This window comes from Epinephelus lanceolatus, chromosome 13 (assembly GCF_041903045.1).
Source record: "Epinephelus lanceolatus isolate andai-2023 chromosome 13, ASM4190304v1, whole genome shotgun sequence".
NCBI classification, from domain to species: Eukaryota; Metazoa; Chordata; class Actinopteri; order Perciformes; family Serranidae; genus Epinephelus; species Epinephelus lanceolatus.
The window spans coordinates 30,357,356-30,376,102 of NC_135746.1; the positions used below are offsets into that span (position 1 = coordinate 30,357,356).

Sequence of the window (18,747 nt, forward strand, 5' to 3'; positions counted from 1 at the left end):
CACGTTCAACAAACAAACAAAATTCTGAAACAAGCAGATCTTGAAAATTGGCAGAGAACATCAGCCGTTGGCAGCTTCTTTTTTAAAACCATCTTCAAACCCTCAAATCAGTCAAAACCTCATGTGATGTGTTTTATCGAAGTGGGAGAGACAGCAGCTGTCTTTTTTCCAACTGCAGTTAGAAGATAAAAGGTGGGGAATCAATACTGCAGTGTTTGTAAAGACAAAACACAACTCCATTTCCTGTTTGGAGACTCTACTGATAGGCTGTTGGTATGTTTCAATTACTGTGATTGATATTATCAGGTAAACTGGGAGGAAACCTGATGGAAGTAAAAGTAACACATACTCTGGATTCACTGAAACTCATTTCCTGTTAACTGATTTTCTCATTTTAAAGCATATAATGAATCTGCTGTCTTAATTATAGTGCTTGAGATAAAAAATTATATGGTGCTTAGAAAGCTTTTATCATTTATTATACATGGTGATGATGATGGTGGTGATGCTGAAAAGGAGGAGGATCATAAGATTTGAATCAATGCGCCGAGATACCAGACAGTGAGGCGATATTTTCCCAGTGATTACCTCTAAAGAATTAAAGTGTTTTTACACACAAGCTGCTGCCTGAAAAAGAAAGAGTAGGTCAAAATCTATTTCATGTATTTTCCTGCAGACGTTGGCACAATTCTCTCAGGAGTCCCACTTATTCTGGAGGGGTGTGTGTGTTACATAACAATGCTAATGAAGAGTAAATCCATAGAGAGCTCACTGACTGGTGCTGTATTGTGTATGTTAATGTGGTCTAAATATCTGCTGATAGTCGGGCTCTGTAAGGGGACAAATGTGCACCAATGAAAGGCAAATGGGTAAGAAATCAAAAGGATAAATCTATACAAATAATCATTAACTGATTTTAATGACGGTACATCTAAGGATTTTTTTTTTCATTATCAATTATCGAGTGATTTATCATTTATCGTGCCTCCCAACTTGGCACACTGTTGACACATGGGAGAAGTTTAACTTGTTTGCAATCTGCAACCTCACCACTAGATGCCACTAAATCCTGCACACTAGACCTTTAACCTGCATCAACTGATTTTTTGGCCACTTGGGGGCAACAGTAAACATAACAACAAGAGGTTAAATACAGAACAGCCCACTGCACACACTAATATCTCGCTTCTTTTTTTAGTGGGAAAGGCTCCAACTCTGATTTGCAGTAATCAAAACATGACTTGTGGGTGAACATGCTAATTTTTTCCCCTTTTTGGGCATGATGCAATGACGCACAGCCATACATTATGTCCATCTGTGTCCATGCAGTGCTTGAATATTGCTCCGAAATGTTCTGCACTAAGTTTGAAAGAGAGCCTGAATAAATAACAAATTAAAAAAGAACACAAAGAGGCCAGTTGAGGGGGATCAGGATGCCTCCTGGAAGACAAAGTTACAGGTTTTCAGGGCACGTCCAAATGGTGACCCCGGGGTAGACCCAGAACATGCTAGAAGGATAATATATCTCATTGGGCCTGGGAACACATTCTAACTCTGACCTTTTCGCATATTGTCTCTTGGTCGTGGACTGTCCACATGTACAAGGTAGCCTGGGTGCGTCTGTTCTTGACGTTCTGGAACGCCATGTCAACTTTAGCCTGTTACATGCATTGTGTTTTTTCAATATACACTTCCATTTTCACAGGAAATGTACAGTTTGCATATAGTCTCTTTCAAAATAAACATACTATGTCAGCGAATTGACGTTTTTTTCCCCCCTCAACAACAAACACACGTGGTTATGTTTAGAAAAAAATAACAGGGTTTGTCTTTACATTCATACAGGAAGCTAACACCGGCCTCCTGGGTGAAAGTCCATGGTTGTTAGAGTCAATCACCTATTTTAGTGGGTTTCCCCATGTTTAAAAACCCCCACGTATACACTCTAATTAGGATGGAAAAGGGTAAAAGCATATGTTTGATGTTAACTAATTGCTAGCATTCTCACAGTAGTAACGCTAACATGCAGATTTGTGGCAGGCATAATGTAACTACGTTTACTGTGTTAGCATGCTAACATTTGCTAATTAGCGCTAAACACAAAGCACAGCTCAAGATGATGGGATTGTCATTAATTTTGCAGGTATTTGATCATAATCCAAATTATTAGCCAGGTCTCTCTTGAGAATGACACTGGAGTCTCAATGAGGTTACTTGTTTAAATGAAGGTTAAATATATTCAAAATTAAAAGTGTGACGTGATGGATCTCCAAACTCAGCTAGATTCATCCTCTGGAAACTAAGGATATCTGTACAACATTTTGTGCCAATCCATGTCTTTGATGTTGAGATTTCACTGGATATCTGGTTGTGCAAGACAAAAATTCGGTGATCACCTCGGTAATTAGGATTTGTCCTTAGCAATCCAATCAATCCAAAACACCCACAACATTAAGACGCACTAAAGAAAAAGTCCATTAAATGTAAAGGAACTCTTTCTTAACTCTGTTCCTGGATGTATTTTCTGCAACAGTATTGCGTACATAGTGAGCAGCAGTACACCATTAATCAACACAACACATCATACGTTTACAGTATTTTGTGGTGCACCCGCTGACCAGCCGAGCACCCGTCTGTGAGCGTCTTGGAAGAAAAAGACGGCGAGATGGAGAAATGTGTTTCTGTCTCTGCACAACAAAAGGGAGCCCATCTGGAGGAGAGGGCAGAGCAGATAGCGTGGCAGTCCGACATGTTGCCGTGGCAACATAGAGAGGGTGGGATGTAGCAGGAGGGAGCCGGGGAGGGTGGAGGAAGAAAGAGGAGGAGGAGAGGGGGGGAGTACGACTAAACACACTGTATCGTGCATCTGGCTGCTGATGAAGACGATGATGCTTTTTTTTAGGCTCAACGAGAGAAAACGGTGAAAAATAAACAGCAGAAGGGACATTTTTTTGCATGATTCCTGTAGCTATTTCTTTTAATTTAGGACTGTATTGTCTTTCTGTAGATTGATTAATGAACACTGGTGAGTCTGTACTACTGCTGAGTTAATTTTTGAACAAAAAAAGATGAATCACAAGCCACCATTCTCCAGATAATGACATCATATAAAGTGCACTGCCAGTATTGTCTATGGTGAACAATAATGGAGTGACTAAATTGAAAGAGAGAGAGGGGAGAGATAAGGGGGAGGGGGAGGATGATGATGTTGTTAAAGAAAGAGGGAGGGGGGAGGGTAAAGAAAACAAAAGTCAAAGGGGTGGGGAGGCCAGAGGGGACAGAGGGAGAGGAGGAGGAGGAGGTGGAGGAGGAGGAGGAGGAGAGTGAAACCAGAAAAGGAAGCCTGAACTTAACCACTTTATCGATGCTCTTTTTAATCAATGTTGAGTCATTTGTACCGGTACAGCTTTTTAAAGGAAGCCGACATTCTTCTTCTACAGAATATTCCTCAAATCAATGAGTCCAGTTTCTTTCTTACTTTCTTATTTAACACTTGGATGGCACAGAGGAACTGGAGGTCTAAGAAAAGGTCAAGATGTCAGATGAAAGGACATTAGATATTTATAACAGGAGAAGTGTTAAAGAATAATACAGCACACCTTTCTGATATCAGACTGACAAGTTTCTAAAACCAACAACCATGAAATATGGAAAATTATGAGATCAACAAAGTCACTACGTTTGTACCAAATGTCACCACAATTAATACAGTGACAGTAGAGATATTTCAGTCTGGACCAGCAACACATTACCAACCATGCTTCCATGTCACAATTATGTTTTCCTCACTGCTGCAGGATACACTAATCCAAACTGCTTCAAGTAAGACATGACAGATCTTTAGTGCTATATCGAAGGCAACTTGACTTGCTTGAGTTTCTTGAGGACGTTTCGAGGAACATGAACTGAAGAAGCCTCTTGGATGAGAGGCGAAACGTCTTCAAGAAACTCAAGCAAGTCCAGTTGCCTACGATATACCACTTAGTTCACATTACATGATTTTCACCGCAATTTTGACGTCGCAGAGGATCTTGAGAGCCACCTTGGGTCTGAGGTGAGTCGGCAGATAGTCTGCCACGACGAGTCCTCGTGTGTGAACAAGCCTACGAGCAAGTCGCCCCCTCGTCTGTGACTGGGACTGGATATCTGGCATGACAGAAAACTGGAGAAGTCTGACATGACTGTCAAAGAGCATCAGCCAATGACAGGTGGGATACGTCCCACGTCAGCACGCAGGAGGACGGAAGAAATGTGAGGAGGACAAGCCGCAGTGTTGCCACTTGCCGACTTTGGGCTTGTTTCTAAAGTGGAGTTGCTTATTTGGGCTTGCTCTCTAAACGTCGCCTTTCTTTCTATATATATCCGTCTAATAAGTTATTTAAACACATAATACTCACTTCTTTTGGGCTTGTTTCCATAGCCCTGGTTGCTTGTTTCTCTCCCAAGATCTGGCAACACTGACAAGCTGGGAAGCAACAGCAACAATGGCAGCAGGATCACAGGATCACGGGGAGCGCGTTGTGTTTGAACCCAGGCCCTGGAGGTAGATCTGATTCAACACTGGGAAGAATATCCATGCCTTCTACGATGTGTCGTTTCCAAGTTAAAAACGTAGTTTGGTGACGTCACCGCGTTATCAGGGGCTCTGTCGGCGAGGGCTCGGTGGAGAAATCTTGTGGTGTGCACACACAGGTCGTAATACAGTTGGCGAGACTCCCGATGACAGTAACACACATCGCCAGATTTGAACACTCAAAAGATTATGATAGTCTCCACGACGCAAAATCAGGGTGAAAATTGTGTAATGTGAACTAGGCTTAAGATTACCATGACCTGCATGACTGAGAATCTTCACCAACACACAACAGATCCACATTACATACAGTTTCTTTGTCAATACCATTACTAAGTTATTTAAGCTATAGTATCTGTTATCTCTTGGCTCTGCTTGACACATGACTGACCACCCCTGTCTTTTGGAGTTAGGTAATGTTACCAAAAATATATAAAATATCAAATTTCCTGTACTTTTTTATTGAAAGATTGCATGAAGTCACCAGATTTTATTACACCAAATGGTAAAACAACAACTTTAGAAGTTGTGTTGATCTTATGGCCTATTAGGAGGCCTATTAAGAATAAATTTGGGGAAAACAAGAGTGCAGGTTTTGGAGGTGGTGTGTTTAAAGTTGGGCATACACTGTACAATTTGAGCCTGTTTCTTACTTGATTTTCTATTTATTTATTTATTTTTTTGTGCCGCTACACTTATTCTACAATTGGATTAAATTTCATCTTTGTTGGGCCTTGTTTGCTGTGCACTGTGTAGGGGGATATGAGGACCAACTATGGCCTGATCAACTGCTCCCCATTGGCCATTGGTCATTTGGATATCTCTCATGGGTCAGACATTTTAGTCGGCCATCGTCAGGTTTTGGCACAGTTGAAGCAGAGCCAAGAGTCGATTCTGCAAGGTCAGTGCCTTTATCCTAAATCAATCAATCCTGCAGTGCATAACCAGCTAGTTTTCTGGTACTGCTAACTTTTGACTTTTAACATCTTTTTGGGACATCTGTCTCTACATAAATTTGAGCCGTACCTCTGCTATGACACAAATTTCTACCTGCCCACAGCCTTGGACGTTGACAGACTGTTCTATTAACTATTTTACACATACAGTGTGAGCACTCAGGTCATGGCAGGACGACTGGACTGCACAGTGTGAGAATAAAAATTGTGAGCTTTGGCTTTACCTCACACATCATTTACTCGTATAGAGGGAGTTGGAATTAACATTTCTAAAATGGGCTCAAATTGTGCAGTGCATGCCAAGCTTGAAAGGTATTCACAGGTCTACACCTTTAGCTTGCAGAGAGCCACAGAGAAGCGTTGCGCACCTTGTGAAAAAATGTGATGACATGCGAGACACCGCAGAAGTTTGATTGGACATCAGAGCCGGGAGATGTGATTTCCACATAGTTCTAGTCCCAACATGCATGTGTGAAATTACATGCTATACACATTTGCCCCAGTACTATGTATGCCTGGCATGCACCAGATGTGCCTGCGCCAGCCTGCTCAGAAGGCATAGGCGCACAGCTGCAGACATATAAATTAAGCCTTACCTGTGGATCTTAACTCAGTGTGCATGAATTCCTTTTCATTAAAAAGAGATCCAATTAGATCTGAGGCCAATTAGACTCAATCCAAAATACAGCCGTCCCCAACAGACCAAAATAGAAAGAGAACACCATCCTTGGCAGAAGCACGATTCCCAGTAAGAGCAGCAATACATTTTTCCTTCTCTTCACAACGTGCACTTTCTGTTTGCCTCAAAAAATGCTTTTCATTATGCACCAGAGCTGATTATACATATTGATCTCCAATAAAGCAACAGAACTGAACAAGACTCAATTAGATTTAACATAATTTAGACTCAGCTTGAGTCTCCTGGTCGAGTCCTGTAAGGACTTGTAATGCATTTCAGTAACTGTGATGTCATCAGCTTTGTTTTAGATAACAGCGATGACTGACTCTAAGCAGCTACTTGTTTGGCTTTAATTACCTAATTAAGGTTGAAGCTCATTATCCTGCTGTTTGCAAAAAGCGCAGGAAAACAACTGTTATTATCAGCCCAGCAAGAAGTCCCATATGTTGGACTTTCCCACAAGCACATGAACGCAACATTAAGAGGTTTGGCTATAAAAAAAACATCTAATGGACTAAATCCCATATCCAGATCACCAACAAAACCTAATCTACTGATTCCTGCGTCAAGGTCGACATGTCACCAGATTTGAGCCAAATCCTGCCAACAGACAGGCAGATGTAAGAATGTAAGAGTCGTCATTATTAAGACATTAAAAGCTTTAAATGCAGGTTACATGCATGATGCTGCTGTGTTGTGTCTACTCGCTGTCAGACCGTTTATCTGTCAGAGATTCAGGACAACTCTTTAATTACTGAGTGGCAGGTAGCTGATCTGAGGTCAGATGGTGTCAGGCTGTGACTGATCATCTTAATGAGGTGATTCACATCAGTGACCTCAGACACAAGACATCTATCAGGAGGCTGTTCAAGTGCATCTCCAGCATGTTCAAACATCTTGTATATTTACAGTAAAAATGACACTACAAAATCAACCTGTAAGTATAAAAATGTCAATTAAATCAATCGATTAATTAATGTAAAAGAAAATGGAGGTTACAAAATAATTAAATTGCTAAATTAAAAGGAGGCCCAAATGTGAGATCCAGTCCAATCCAGTGGTTTTCATAGGGCAACCAAAATATGAAAACAATAAATTCTTCATGAAAGGAATAATAAAAGAAAATGAAAAACAATAACATGTTCTTCCTTTTATTCCTTTTATTCCAAATGTTTAGGTGCATTTTGCCTGATAATCATTAAATTAACTCCTACACCACTGACATTCTTTTTTTTATGTAAAGGCTTCAATATTTAAAATAGCTACAACATCTTTGCCAGATAGTGTTCTCTTATACATTACTTTGGAAATTGTTTTGAGAAGAACAACCCAAAAGCAGGGTTTGCAGACTTGAAACTTTAATCCCTCTGTAACATTGTAATCCTGGAGGATTATGACTGGATGGGTTTGAATTCCATACCGCGCACTGTCTCACCTCCTGTGTTTCCACACACTTTCATATAATCTCTTGTATGAGAGCATAAAGAAATGTAAGTGGAAATGTGCTTTTCACACAACTGGGAGAATGGGGAAAGTGCTGTGCTGTAACGAAGAGGAATAAGCGCTCAAAGCCCAGACAATATAGTCTCAGGCAGCACATTAACGGCAAGACGATGGAGAGGGTAATTTAAGGACACAAAGCTCTGTGGAGGACTACCTGTTCTGAATATTTCCCTCATTAGATTTCCACTGTCTCAATGTTTTCATACATAAATCAGTGAGACAACCTACAGGAAACAGTTTTTTTCCTTCCTAGCAGAGGAGCATAAAGACATCAATGTACACTGGTCGGTTGATTTGTCCAGCACCGAAATCCAGAGCAGGATTCTGTATCTCGACAGCTACTTGACACGTGCACAAAATTGGCAAAGATATTCATGATCCCCAGAGGATGATTCTCAAAGCCAGGCAGACACTAATATGGATTTTAGCCCCAAGGGCTGTCCCCCAACTAAGAATTTAGACAACCAATAGTCGTCATTTAGGGCCATTAGTCGAGTAGTCGCTGGCATGTTTACGATATTAATTCAATAATTTAGTCATATATTTCGGGCGGGGCAACACAATGGTTTGAGTTCAAGGTGTGAGAAAGAATAGTATCAGTAACATTGTTAACACTGTGCTACATTACAGAGAAATACAAAACCGTACTAATGAACCTTCATTAATATAGGCCTATATTTTATCTACAAGTGCACGTCACACACTGAGCGAGCCGCCTGTTAATGACGCTGTCGGCAAAGCAGTAATGATTGTGCTAAGTGGCTAATGGGCATATGAAGATGAGTTTACATATCACCTTGGGTTCGTCCTTCACCTTCTCAAAATGATCACACACTTTAGATTTCCTGCCCGACATGTTATTAACTAGCCTGTGGAATAACTGCAGGTACAACTCCTTACCTACCTGGGGATTTATTTTGACAAGGCGCAGCTCCTAATAGAAATTTTTCTGCAACTAAGCGACCAATAAAATCTTGCTGACCTTTCTGGTTGACTAACGTTTGGTTGACTATTAGGGGGCAGCCCTAATTTCTGCCATATCAGCTTTTGTTTCACATGCAGTTTGAGGTGACGACCCTGATCAATTAGGTAAGTGATCAAAGATCTAGTTCTTCGACGATCTGTAACATTTATGACATGTCAGAAATTTTGGTCAAAAGATCAATTATAAACTGTAGTGAGCTTGTTTTAATAGGATCACAGTAGTACTGTACATGTTGTAGCTACAAGTCGTAACTGAAACTGTAGTGATATAAAACTTAACTTCCCAAAGAATGAATTCTAATATTCAGAGTTTCTGTGCACTAGCTACACAGTCAAACTAAGACTACATTCAGACTGCAGGCAAATCAGATCCTAAAGACAGAATGTCTGCACTGTTATTTGCAAGTGATCAGATTGGAATTGTGTGTCCAGACAGCACCAACCTATCTGCATGTGGTTGCTGTGGCGTCAGTAACTAGCCACATAGCTCCAACTAGCCACATAGCTCCAAGCCACAGAGCCTGAGAAATGAAGGATAAAATCAACCATGTTTTCAACATAGAAAAAAATGGCTAAATAGATTATCTCAGAAAACATTCAGAGTTGGAATTATTATATTGGATATATTTAACAAAGACTCCAAAAAGACACTGCAGTTCAAGGCTGGATTACATAGCTTCCGAAAGGATACAATCACACCAGAGCCCTTGTTAGAGGTGCAAGAAGGTTAGCCTACCTTAGCGTCTGGGCAAAATTAAGTAAGTCTCTCTCATGCAACATTCCAGAGAAGGTTATGTTGTATGTAACATCACAAAACCCTAAATTTAACTTCTATAGTGTCCAGTGCGTCAGATTTTTCTCATCAGTCCATACTTGTGTACGCAGCTCAGCTAACAAAGCTCCTCTTCAGTGATGTCACACAAAAAAACATTTTGAAATCCAATTTGAGCAGCCAGAGTGGCCAGACTGAGACACATAGGAATCCAACTGGAATCACATTTTAAACCACCAACAACTGTGGCTTGGATTCATGTGGGTTTTTTGCTGTCCAGATTTTAAAATCAGTTTAATCTGGATGTGCCAAAAATAGATTTAGACTGGCAGTCTGGCCAAGACTTAAATCCAAGATTAATCAGTTACCAAGATTTATTAAGCTGATGGCTCTGGAATTTACCAAAAATATTAACACTCCCCAGAGGATGAACCCTTTGCATGCTCAAGAACTGTTTTCCAGCCCCACACTCACACTTAAATGTCATTATTGTACTCAAAATGGAAAATAATCAAATGAGCATAATGCCATGCAATCATGCTGATAAACCATTAACAGATAGTGCTATGTTCAATACATATGGAGGAATTTGAGTGTCACTGCTGTTGAGGCTCAACTGACTCAACTCAACTCCCCATCTCTCCCCCTACAGTTCCTGTCTGCATCTTGACTTATACACTTGACTATGCACCAAAAATAATCCAAAGAAAAAACAACAGCAAACAAATAAACAGTTGCGTATGTGGGGGTGTAATAACCATCAAACCCTCTAGGGGGCCAACAGCAGGGATTCTGACTCTCAGCCTTCCTTCTGCTTTGTTCCATGCAGCATACTGTGCTACAAATTTGGATCCCAAGGCATGCGGCTTACATGCTATTTGTATTTGCTCAAAACTCACACTGTCAGGGTTGCCATGACAAAGAGTAAATCACAACTGAGGCAGTTCGAGCAGCATTAACATGGAGGACGAGACAAAAGGAAGGCAAGGAGATGACTCAATACAGGCAGAACTGGAAGACAAATAGAAAAACGAAAAAGGGTTTTGGCTTCTTACAACGCAAAACGGCAATTTTAGGATACTTAAGTCTGATTTTGCCTCATTGAGAATAGATAAAATTGTCAAGCACAAATAGACAATTAACTTATTTCAAAGTAACAGGTCTTAATTTGTCACCATTTTTAAGCTGATAAAAAACAAGTGAGAAAAAACAATCTCAATAAAGCTATACAAGACAAATACAATGTGGGTAATCTTATATTTTTTTAAAAAATGTATGTTTTGCAGTGTAATTGCTATTATTTGTTACAACGTCAGTTCATTTAGACATCAGATAGAATCCAGCACTGAGCATGATGAAATATCTCTGGAAACAAAGAGAAACAAGGACAGCAGCAGCAGCTGAAGCAGATATAAAGTTGCTGATGCACACAGATGTTAACGGAGTGATGTGCTCGGTGTAAATCAGCCATCAAACTACATCAAACCCTTGTACAGTAGAAACTCTGTCCGACTGCCCTGCAGGTGAGTCTGACTCAGCTGCTTTTAAACACTTACTGGTTTAACAGATTTGTAACCAGACCTGCTCAGACTGAAGTGACTCACTATGGCTGTTTAACAATATTTAGATCTCGGGTTGTGTTTGTGTGTGTGGGAATGACACAAGCTCTACTATTCCCGCATACTGTATACAGGATGAAACATAAATGTTGGATGTATTTATTTATTTATTTATTTATTCACAGCAATGCAACAAATGCAATGTATGTATATATATATTTAATTTGCAGCCACCAAACATGCTAGGCTTTTTAATTGGGGTTAAAACTATATATTAATACATTTGCTGTAGCTGTGCGATGTTTTGATCACAGCTCTACATCATACCATGTCTTAAATTTTAAATCTGTGTTCATGAATCTTAATATATTTGATTTCTAGCTAAAATTTCTTGCTATTGTTAAAGGGATACTTAGTCGATTTTCAATCAGCTTTGTATCATAAACAATGTGGTAAGCTGAACTGTGGTAAACTTCACTCCATCTTACCAGCGCCCAGATGTACCTGTGGGCACAAACAGCATGAAAGCGGATCAAGAGAGAGGCCCACGTACCTCTCTTTCAAACTCAGATCAAAAGGTAAAACTAGGCAGTGCTGATTAAATATAAACCACGATTACCTCACTGTATTGTCTATTTCCCGTCTAAAATGTCTTCAGAAACACATTTTAGTACACTGTTTGGCTGTAATACGAGAACTTGTGAACAGGAGGAGGACACCATACTGTTTCTTTCAAGGCAAAAATTGAGGCTGAGGAAAATGATATCAGATAAAACTAAGCTGTGGTGAAAATGTTTTCAGAATATTTGAGCTTACAATTTAACTGTAATTTGAGATTGTTTGTAACCTGCCGGCTGTCATATTATTTCCTGTGTCAAAGCAGCCAAATTTGCTTTACGTCAGCCACCAGTGCTAGTGTTTATTGGTCCGGTACAGCGCAGTGCATTCTGGCAGTTGTACATTTTCTGCTTCTTGAGCAAGTGAAGTGAATGCCACAGACCTTTTTCTCTGTTATTTTTTAATCATGTAACAACAATGAAAATGAAATTCATCTTTGAAGGATGAGACTGGCTTTAGCCTATAATATTTCAACTAATCAACATTTTTAACACTTCCAAGAAATCCCATGAGAAGATAAAAACCAACAATGCATTAGTCCCTCGACTTATCAGCTTCAAGCCCACTGAGGAGTAAAAAATATATTCATAAAATAAATGAGAAAGGCGAGAAAATAATGTATTTGTTGGGGACTATTTTCAGCGGCGGATCAATCCACATTTGGTGCTCTAGTGAGTATATGTGGCAGCAGGATGGTGTATGTGGGACTGAGTCAAAATAAACTACAGTATGTGTTCATGTCACCCAGTGCAACAGTGCGGCTCACTAATGTGTCTTTAATAGTTTTTGGACAACAATGGAGCTCTATGGCACAGAGGAAGAAGCTATATCAGGCTCTCAGACACACACTTGTTGGTAAATGTGATTTGTTGACAATAAGGAAAATAAACATCATTACCACCTTGAAATGTGGTTCCCCACCCAGTGGAAAATAAGTTAGATTTTCTCCTTGATGATTTTATTGATGTGGTTTGTGCATTTTATTTGTCAAATCAAATCAAATCACCCTATTACGCTTCCTCCTGCTGTTTTCTGCACCAAATGATGAGCAACCATTTGTGTGAGCGGTTGCACAGTTGGGAATGACTCAGGGCTCAGCTAATAGCTCCCATCAATAATTCAGGCTCTAATCTGTGTCTGGAGAGCCGTCAGAAATGTGTTATATATGGACTCGTCACAGTGATGCACTGGCTGGCGTCTACAGTTTGTTCCCTCAGTCTATAAAAACGGTGAAAGATTTTTCCCAACATACCACCTCAACTCTGCACTGACACTGCAAGAAAAGTAATTCTTACAGAAAGTGGAGGAGATAGAAAAAGTATCAAAGCATCCTGCTTATGCCAGGTTCACACTGGACGACAGAAGCGCCCCAATACGTCAGTTGCACTAGCAGTCGCCTGGCCGTTCACACCAGAAGTGCATTTCCCGGGGCCGCTAGCAAGTGATTCAACTCCTCTGGTTTTTCCTAATCACACATGGAGCTCTGTCACTGTCTGCTTATGTGTGTGCGTCTGCTCATCTCTGTCACTGTATGTTTAGATACAACTGACAAATATGTGGAAAAAGTTAGCATGGTATGCATATTCCATAATTTATAAGAATCAGATCATTATCATACATAATATATTCTTTACATCGTTCATGATAGGTCATCAGTAGGTTTTCTAGCCAGATATGCTCACAGAAAAAATAGACCAGACTCTAAAGCTGGACGCTACAGATTGCGAGCTGGCCAGGAAAGCTCGGCGCTGCGGCACGTCCAGTGTGAACAGCCCAACTGATTAACATGGGTGCCGAAAGGAATTGGCAATACTCCATGGAAAACTGGCACGCATTGCGGCGCTTCCACGTCCAGTGTGAACTTCCTTATGTAGAAATATAGTATTTATTTGAACCCTACTGTGTAGTGGAAGACAAGAGAAAAGAGAGTATATTGCTCACACTTATTTATGTTTGGTTTGGTTACTGTGATTTATTGTCCTGCTCTTTTTCCTTTAGCTCACGATGAAAAATATTGTAACCAAGGCCTAAATTTCATCTGATTTCCACAAAAATTAAAGGTTACACATTGTGACAGGTCTATGCAGTAATTATATTATATACTGGGGACTCCCTAAGATCACATTCAGTCATTAACACTTTGAAATCCTGGTTTAAGATTTTTGTTTTAAAGAGCTCTAAAATGGTTAATTTAGCTGTTTAGTTTCTGAAAGTATTTTGTAGGGGGAACTCCCCCCAGACCCTCCTGGAAGGTTGAGTTGCAGAGTGAAAATGTTCCCTCTCAATGTTAAATAGGTGAATATAGCCCTGTAACAGCTTGCTAGACTCCCCATATTCCCTAAATAACGATCTCAATGTCCGGACACATGGTGCTAGCAATATGTTTTTCTGTTTTTTTTTTTTGGGTATGTGTTTTTGTTTTAAGGTTATTAGTAACAGCACTTGACCGTATGTACAATACACATGAACACTTAAAATGTAGTAAATGCAGTGACACTGAGCCAAAGAAAAATTTCCCTAAGGGTATACAAAATATATTGTATTGCAACGTATTGCATTGTATCGTAATACATCATATTGTATTGTATCGTGCCACACCGTATTGTATCATAACTTATCATGATGTGTGGTAATGTAATGTAACATACTGTATTGTATTGTATCCTATCGTATTGTAATGCATCGTATCATATCACATCGTAAGGCATCACATCGTATCGTGTCATGTCGTATTGTATCATAACGTATAGTAATGTATTGTAACGTACTGTATTGTATCATATCCTATCATTATGTAATGTATCGTATCGTATCACATAGTAAGGCATCATATCGTATCGTGTCATATGGTATTGTATCATTAAATATCATAACGTATAGTAATGTATTGTAACGTACTGTATTGTATCATATTATATCGTATTGTAATGTATCGTATTGTATCGATTCGCATCACATCGTAAGGCATCATATCGTATTGTGTCATGTGGTATTGTATCATTAAGTATCCTAACGTATAGTAATGTATTGTAACGTATTGTACTGTAATGTATCGCATCACATCGTTGCACATTGATTCGCATCACATCGCTTTGTATCACATCGCATTGCACCGTGTCGTATCGTATCTTATCATATTGTAGCATATCGTTGCTTTTAGTACTTCACATTTCATTTAGTACTAAATAAGTAATAATTAATTAACATCTACCTTTATTGTTTAACATTCTTCACAACCATAAACAGGTTGTATGCAGGTCCAATAATAATAAAAGAATACAAAATTTTTGTTGTGTCTGTGAAGGAGCTTTAAATGTAAAGTTAAAGATGAAATACACACACACACACACACACACAAAAAAACTTAAATCTAATCACCGTCTTTTACCCTCAGTGATAAGATTTCCTACTCTTATTTTGACAGCTTTAATACAGAAATATAGGATTCAAATCCAGTGTAAAATTCAAGGAATCCAACTTTGACAGTCTGGCATCCATCACAAGCACATCAGATAATCTTTTTGACCACACTGCATCTTACTCAACACTTCCCTCTAGAAACACTTCCCCTTAGATTTCACTTTGACTAATGGAGCCCAACACAAATTGGCAGATGATTCACAAGGATGTTGAGAAAGCAATAACACCACCACATCGACACAAACATCCACACAAACACACACACACACACACACACAAAACAGGCAAGACATTTCCTCTCGGGTTTGGCTTGTTACCAGAGAACAGCTGTACACTTTTATCATGTAACTCAAGTTAACGTTAAAAGTGTCCTGACGACACAGAGGAATAATGTGTTTTCACATTATGCCTTTAAAAACCTTCCAGTCGCAGATACAACTCCAATGAGCACTGTCACATCTCATCTCTCTGTTCTTTACATGCCACGTGAGAAAAACTGGACCCTCATTAGAGGAAGCGAGAACTAAGGAAAACCAAACTGACAACCACTAAAATATCACTTTTTTTTTTTTTTTGCATCATCACCTGCCAAACGAGCCTTGTAAGAAAAACACCCAGCAGTGTGTAATCAGAATGGAAATGTCGTTATTCCCTTAAACAAGCTCACGGCTTTGCCACGGTGCTTGACTTGTGCTTAAGTGGAACATTTTGACTGCAGAGTGGATGCTGGAGGTTTGTTCTGCCACTGGCACTGACAGGAAACATACAATACTCCTGCTGAGGGTCAAGACTGCAGATTTCTAGATGCTATGATAATACTAGGAAAATGTATAGAGTAGAGCTGCAACTAACATTTTTTTCAAGATCAGTTAATCTGTATTGTATTTTCATGCTCCTAAACCCCAAAGTGACATCTTCAGATTGTTTGTTTTGACCAACCAACAATCCAAAACCCAGAGATATTTCATTAAATTTGATATTAAATTTACAATTACAATTACAAAAACCAGCGGAGTGTTTTATATTTCCCTTTTATTAAATGATTTGGTTATCAAAATCATTGTAGCATCCAAGATAACTGTAACTGACTAATCCCCTCAGCTCTAGTACAATATACAGCAGTGTGGCATCAGTTCAACAAATGAGAAAAAATACTTTAGCTTTAGCTCCAGTATATTTATGATGTGTAAAATGTTTGTTAATTTATATACTGTTTTACCAATTAGTCCTTATACCTCATTAACACCATACACAGTTTGTCAGGGACTTCCAAAAAAAGGGTTTGGTTCAGTTTAGGCAATGAAAACCAAACCACAAACACTTGTATCAAAGTCCAACATTTTTCAAACCCAGCTGTTAACCAACCGCAATTTTTGTAGTTATCGGCTATTGGTCCGATCGCAATAAGCCTCTTGAGGCATCAGTAATCAATACTGTAAGAGATCTGGTGTAGCAAGCGCATATCTGAGCCAAGACTTCCTCTTTGTGTGTGATTAATCGACTAATCTCTGAACAGATATTTGCCATGAATGCAGATAAATAAATAAAAAAGCTATATGCTATAAAGCTGAATCATCATAGGACAATAGCCGATGGGTTCGGCGATTGTGTTTCAGCTAATACCTTCCATCTCTTTACACTGTAAGAGACTGTTTACCTGCTGCCCAAACATGATTGGTCAACTCAACTCAACAGACTACAAATGGAAACCTGAACGCCTCTGAAATCTATTTTTTTTTTCCCTTTGCCTTTGCGGAATTTTGTTTACACAGATTAAACCAACCATGACAACACCATCACCAACAAAACCTTCTGAGAGCTGAGCGTCTTACCTGCAGCCCCTCAATGGCCAGCCGCAGCATGCTGGGAGTCAGTTTGGATGCCTGCTTGAAGGTGAAGTTACTCCAGTCGATGATGAGGATGAAGCCATTGACCTGCAGCTCTGGATCTTCTATCATAGATTCCAAGGACAGCAGGATCGCCCTCAGTATGTCCACAAATGTGTATCTGGGGAAAATGGAACAGGATTTTTTATTTGCCAGAGAACTGGAGGGAATATTAAGGTACTTAAGTCAACTGGCAAAAATTAATTACAGCCAGACTGGTAAATCAGCCAGTGGTTATGTATGTGAGTTAGAAACTGCAGCACAGAAATGTCAAATTTAGGTTTAGGTGATTTAGTTTCATCATTGCATAGTTTGTCCACCAGAGGGTGCTGATCTTTTAACTGTAAAATATCCAATTGAGAATGTATTTTAGTTACAATTAAAAAAAAATAAAAGCTACATCCGTATCAAGATCGTTTGTTTATGCCATGTGGTTATGTTACGTCAGCCAATATAATGTAATAACATTTTTCATACTCTCAAATATCGGCCTCAAAAAGTCATTTTTTGGTTACGCGATAAAAATAATCAACTATTTTGATGTTTAATTAATTGTGTCAGTCACAATGCCAAACATTCTGCTTTTCTCTGTCATACATAGTCTAAAATTGAAGATAGTTGAAGTTTGGTTGGACAAAAGAAGCATTATGGAAAATGCTAATTTGGGCTGAGAGAAGCTATCGTTAGCATTTTGTTTGTTTTTTTTAATTCGACCGATTAACCTCTTAAAAAGGGCTGAGCTGTTAACAATCCAACAACCCAACAACAGGCACAACTGCTGTGTTAAAGTAATTACCCATGCAACATATTTTCCGATAAAAAAGACTCAAAATACAATCTCAACAGCAGGTACAATCAACGGCTCTGTCACAGCAGCAACAAACAAACAATTACAAAATTGTGGACAGCTGTTGCATCATTTCAAATTAGCCGTCAGACTCCATGTGCTCCAAATGGTTCATAAACAGATCTGAGTTTAATTTGGCTTTGCCTTGGATGGGCGTTTAAGGCTAATTTTACAGGAAGGACAAAAGGTTAATTAAAGTTAAATCAATTCTGAAAGTAACCATTAGTTGCAGCCCCTGACAAGGATCGTTAATTGATCTCATATCATAAATGTCATTGAAAGAGATGGAAACAGGATCTTTTAGTCAGAGTTTGTCAGTATAAATCACTGATAACCTTCATTGTAGTGTAATTTATTCTTGAATTAGAAGAACGTAGACTTCCACCAAGGCCCATAGTCCTGGCTTCTTCCTGCCTGTTTGTCACTATTGAACTTTACTGGATTTCAAGATGCATCACATTGAATCCACTAAGGCCAAATTTCCTCACAATGTTAACGAAAGTGAAGATGAATTTGTGTATCCGCCCCATGATTGGGATCGCTCCAAAATATAATGGGTTCCTCCCTGACTCATGCTTCACCTTTCCACCAAGTTTGACGAAAATCAGGCCAGTAGTTTTTTCTGTAATCTGGCTGAAAAACAGAAAAGCTGCACTGAAAACATAACCTCCTTAGCCGAGGTAATCATTACAGAGGTATTTACAGTCACGAGAAGACTGCATAGAAGCTGAAAAATATCTGCTAGTTGTTTTAGTTGCACGTTATAATTGCTTTCCGTGGCGGCTGCTGCTGCTACCTGTCGTGCTGCCTCAGTGAATCCTCGTGGGCTTTTACTTCGATGTCCTGTTCAACAGTCAGGTTTTTTCATGTTTGCTACTGCCCTCATTATATTGTCTCCCTCTTCATTTTCCCTCTATGTGGTTCTCTAACAAGAAATCTTTTACCTCCCT

At 39.3% G+C, this 18,747-nt stretch overlaps 1 protein-coding gene across 1 annotated transcript in view; it reads right to left on the bottom strand.

The window, feature by feature from the left end:
• The window catches only part of LOC117270867 (clavesin-2), a 63,010-nt gene that overhangs the window by 38,674 nt on the left and 5,589 nt on the right, over positions 1-18,747 (bottom strand). The window contains exon 2 of the mRNA XM_033648808.2: positions 16,897-17,071. Within this exon, the coding sequence (XP_033504699.1) occupies positions 16,897-17,071 (175 nt within the window). The remainder of the gene's footprint in view (positions 1-16,896; positions 17,072-18,747) is intronic.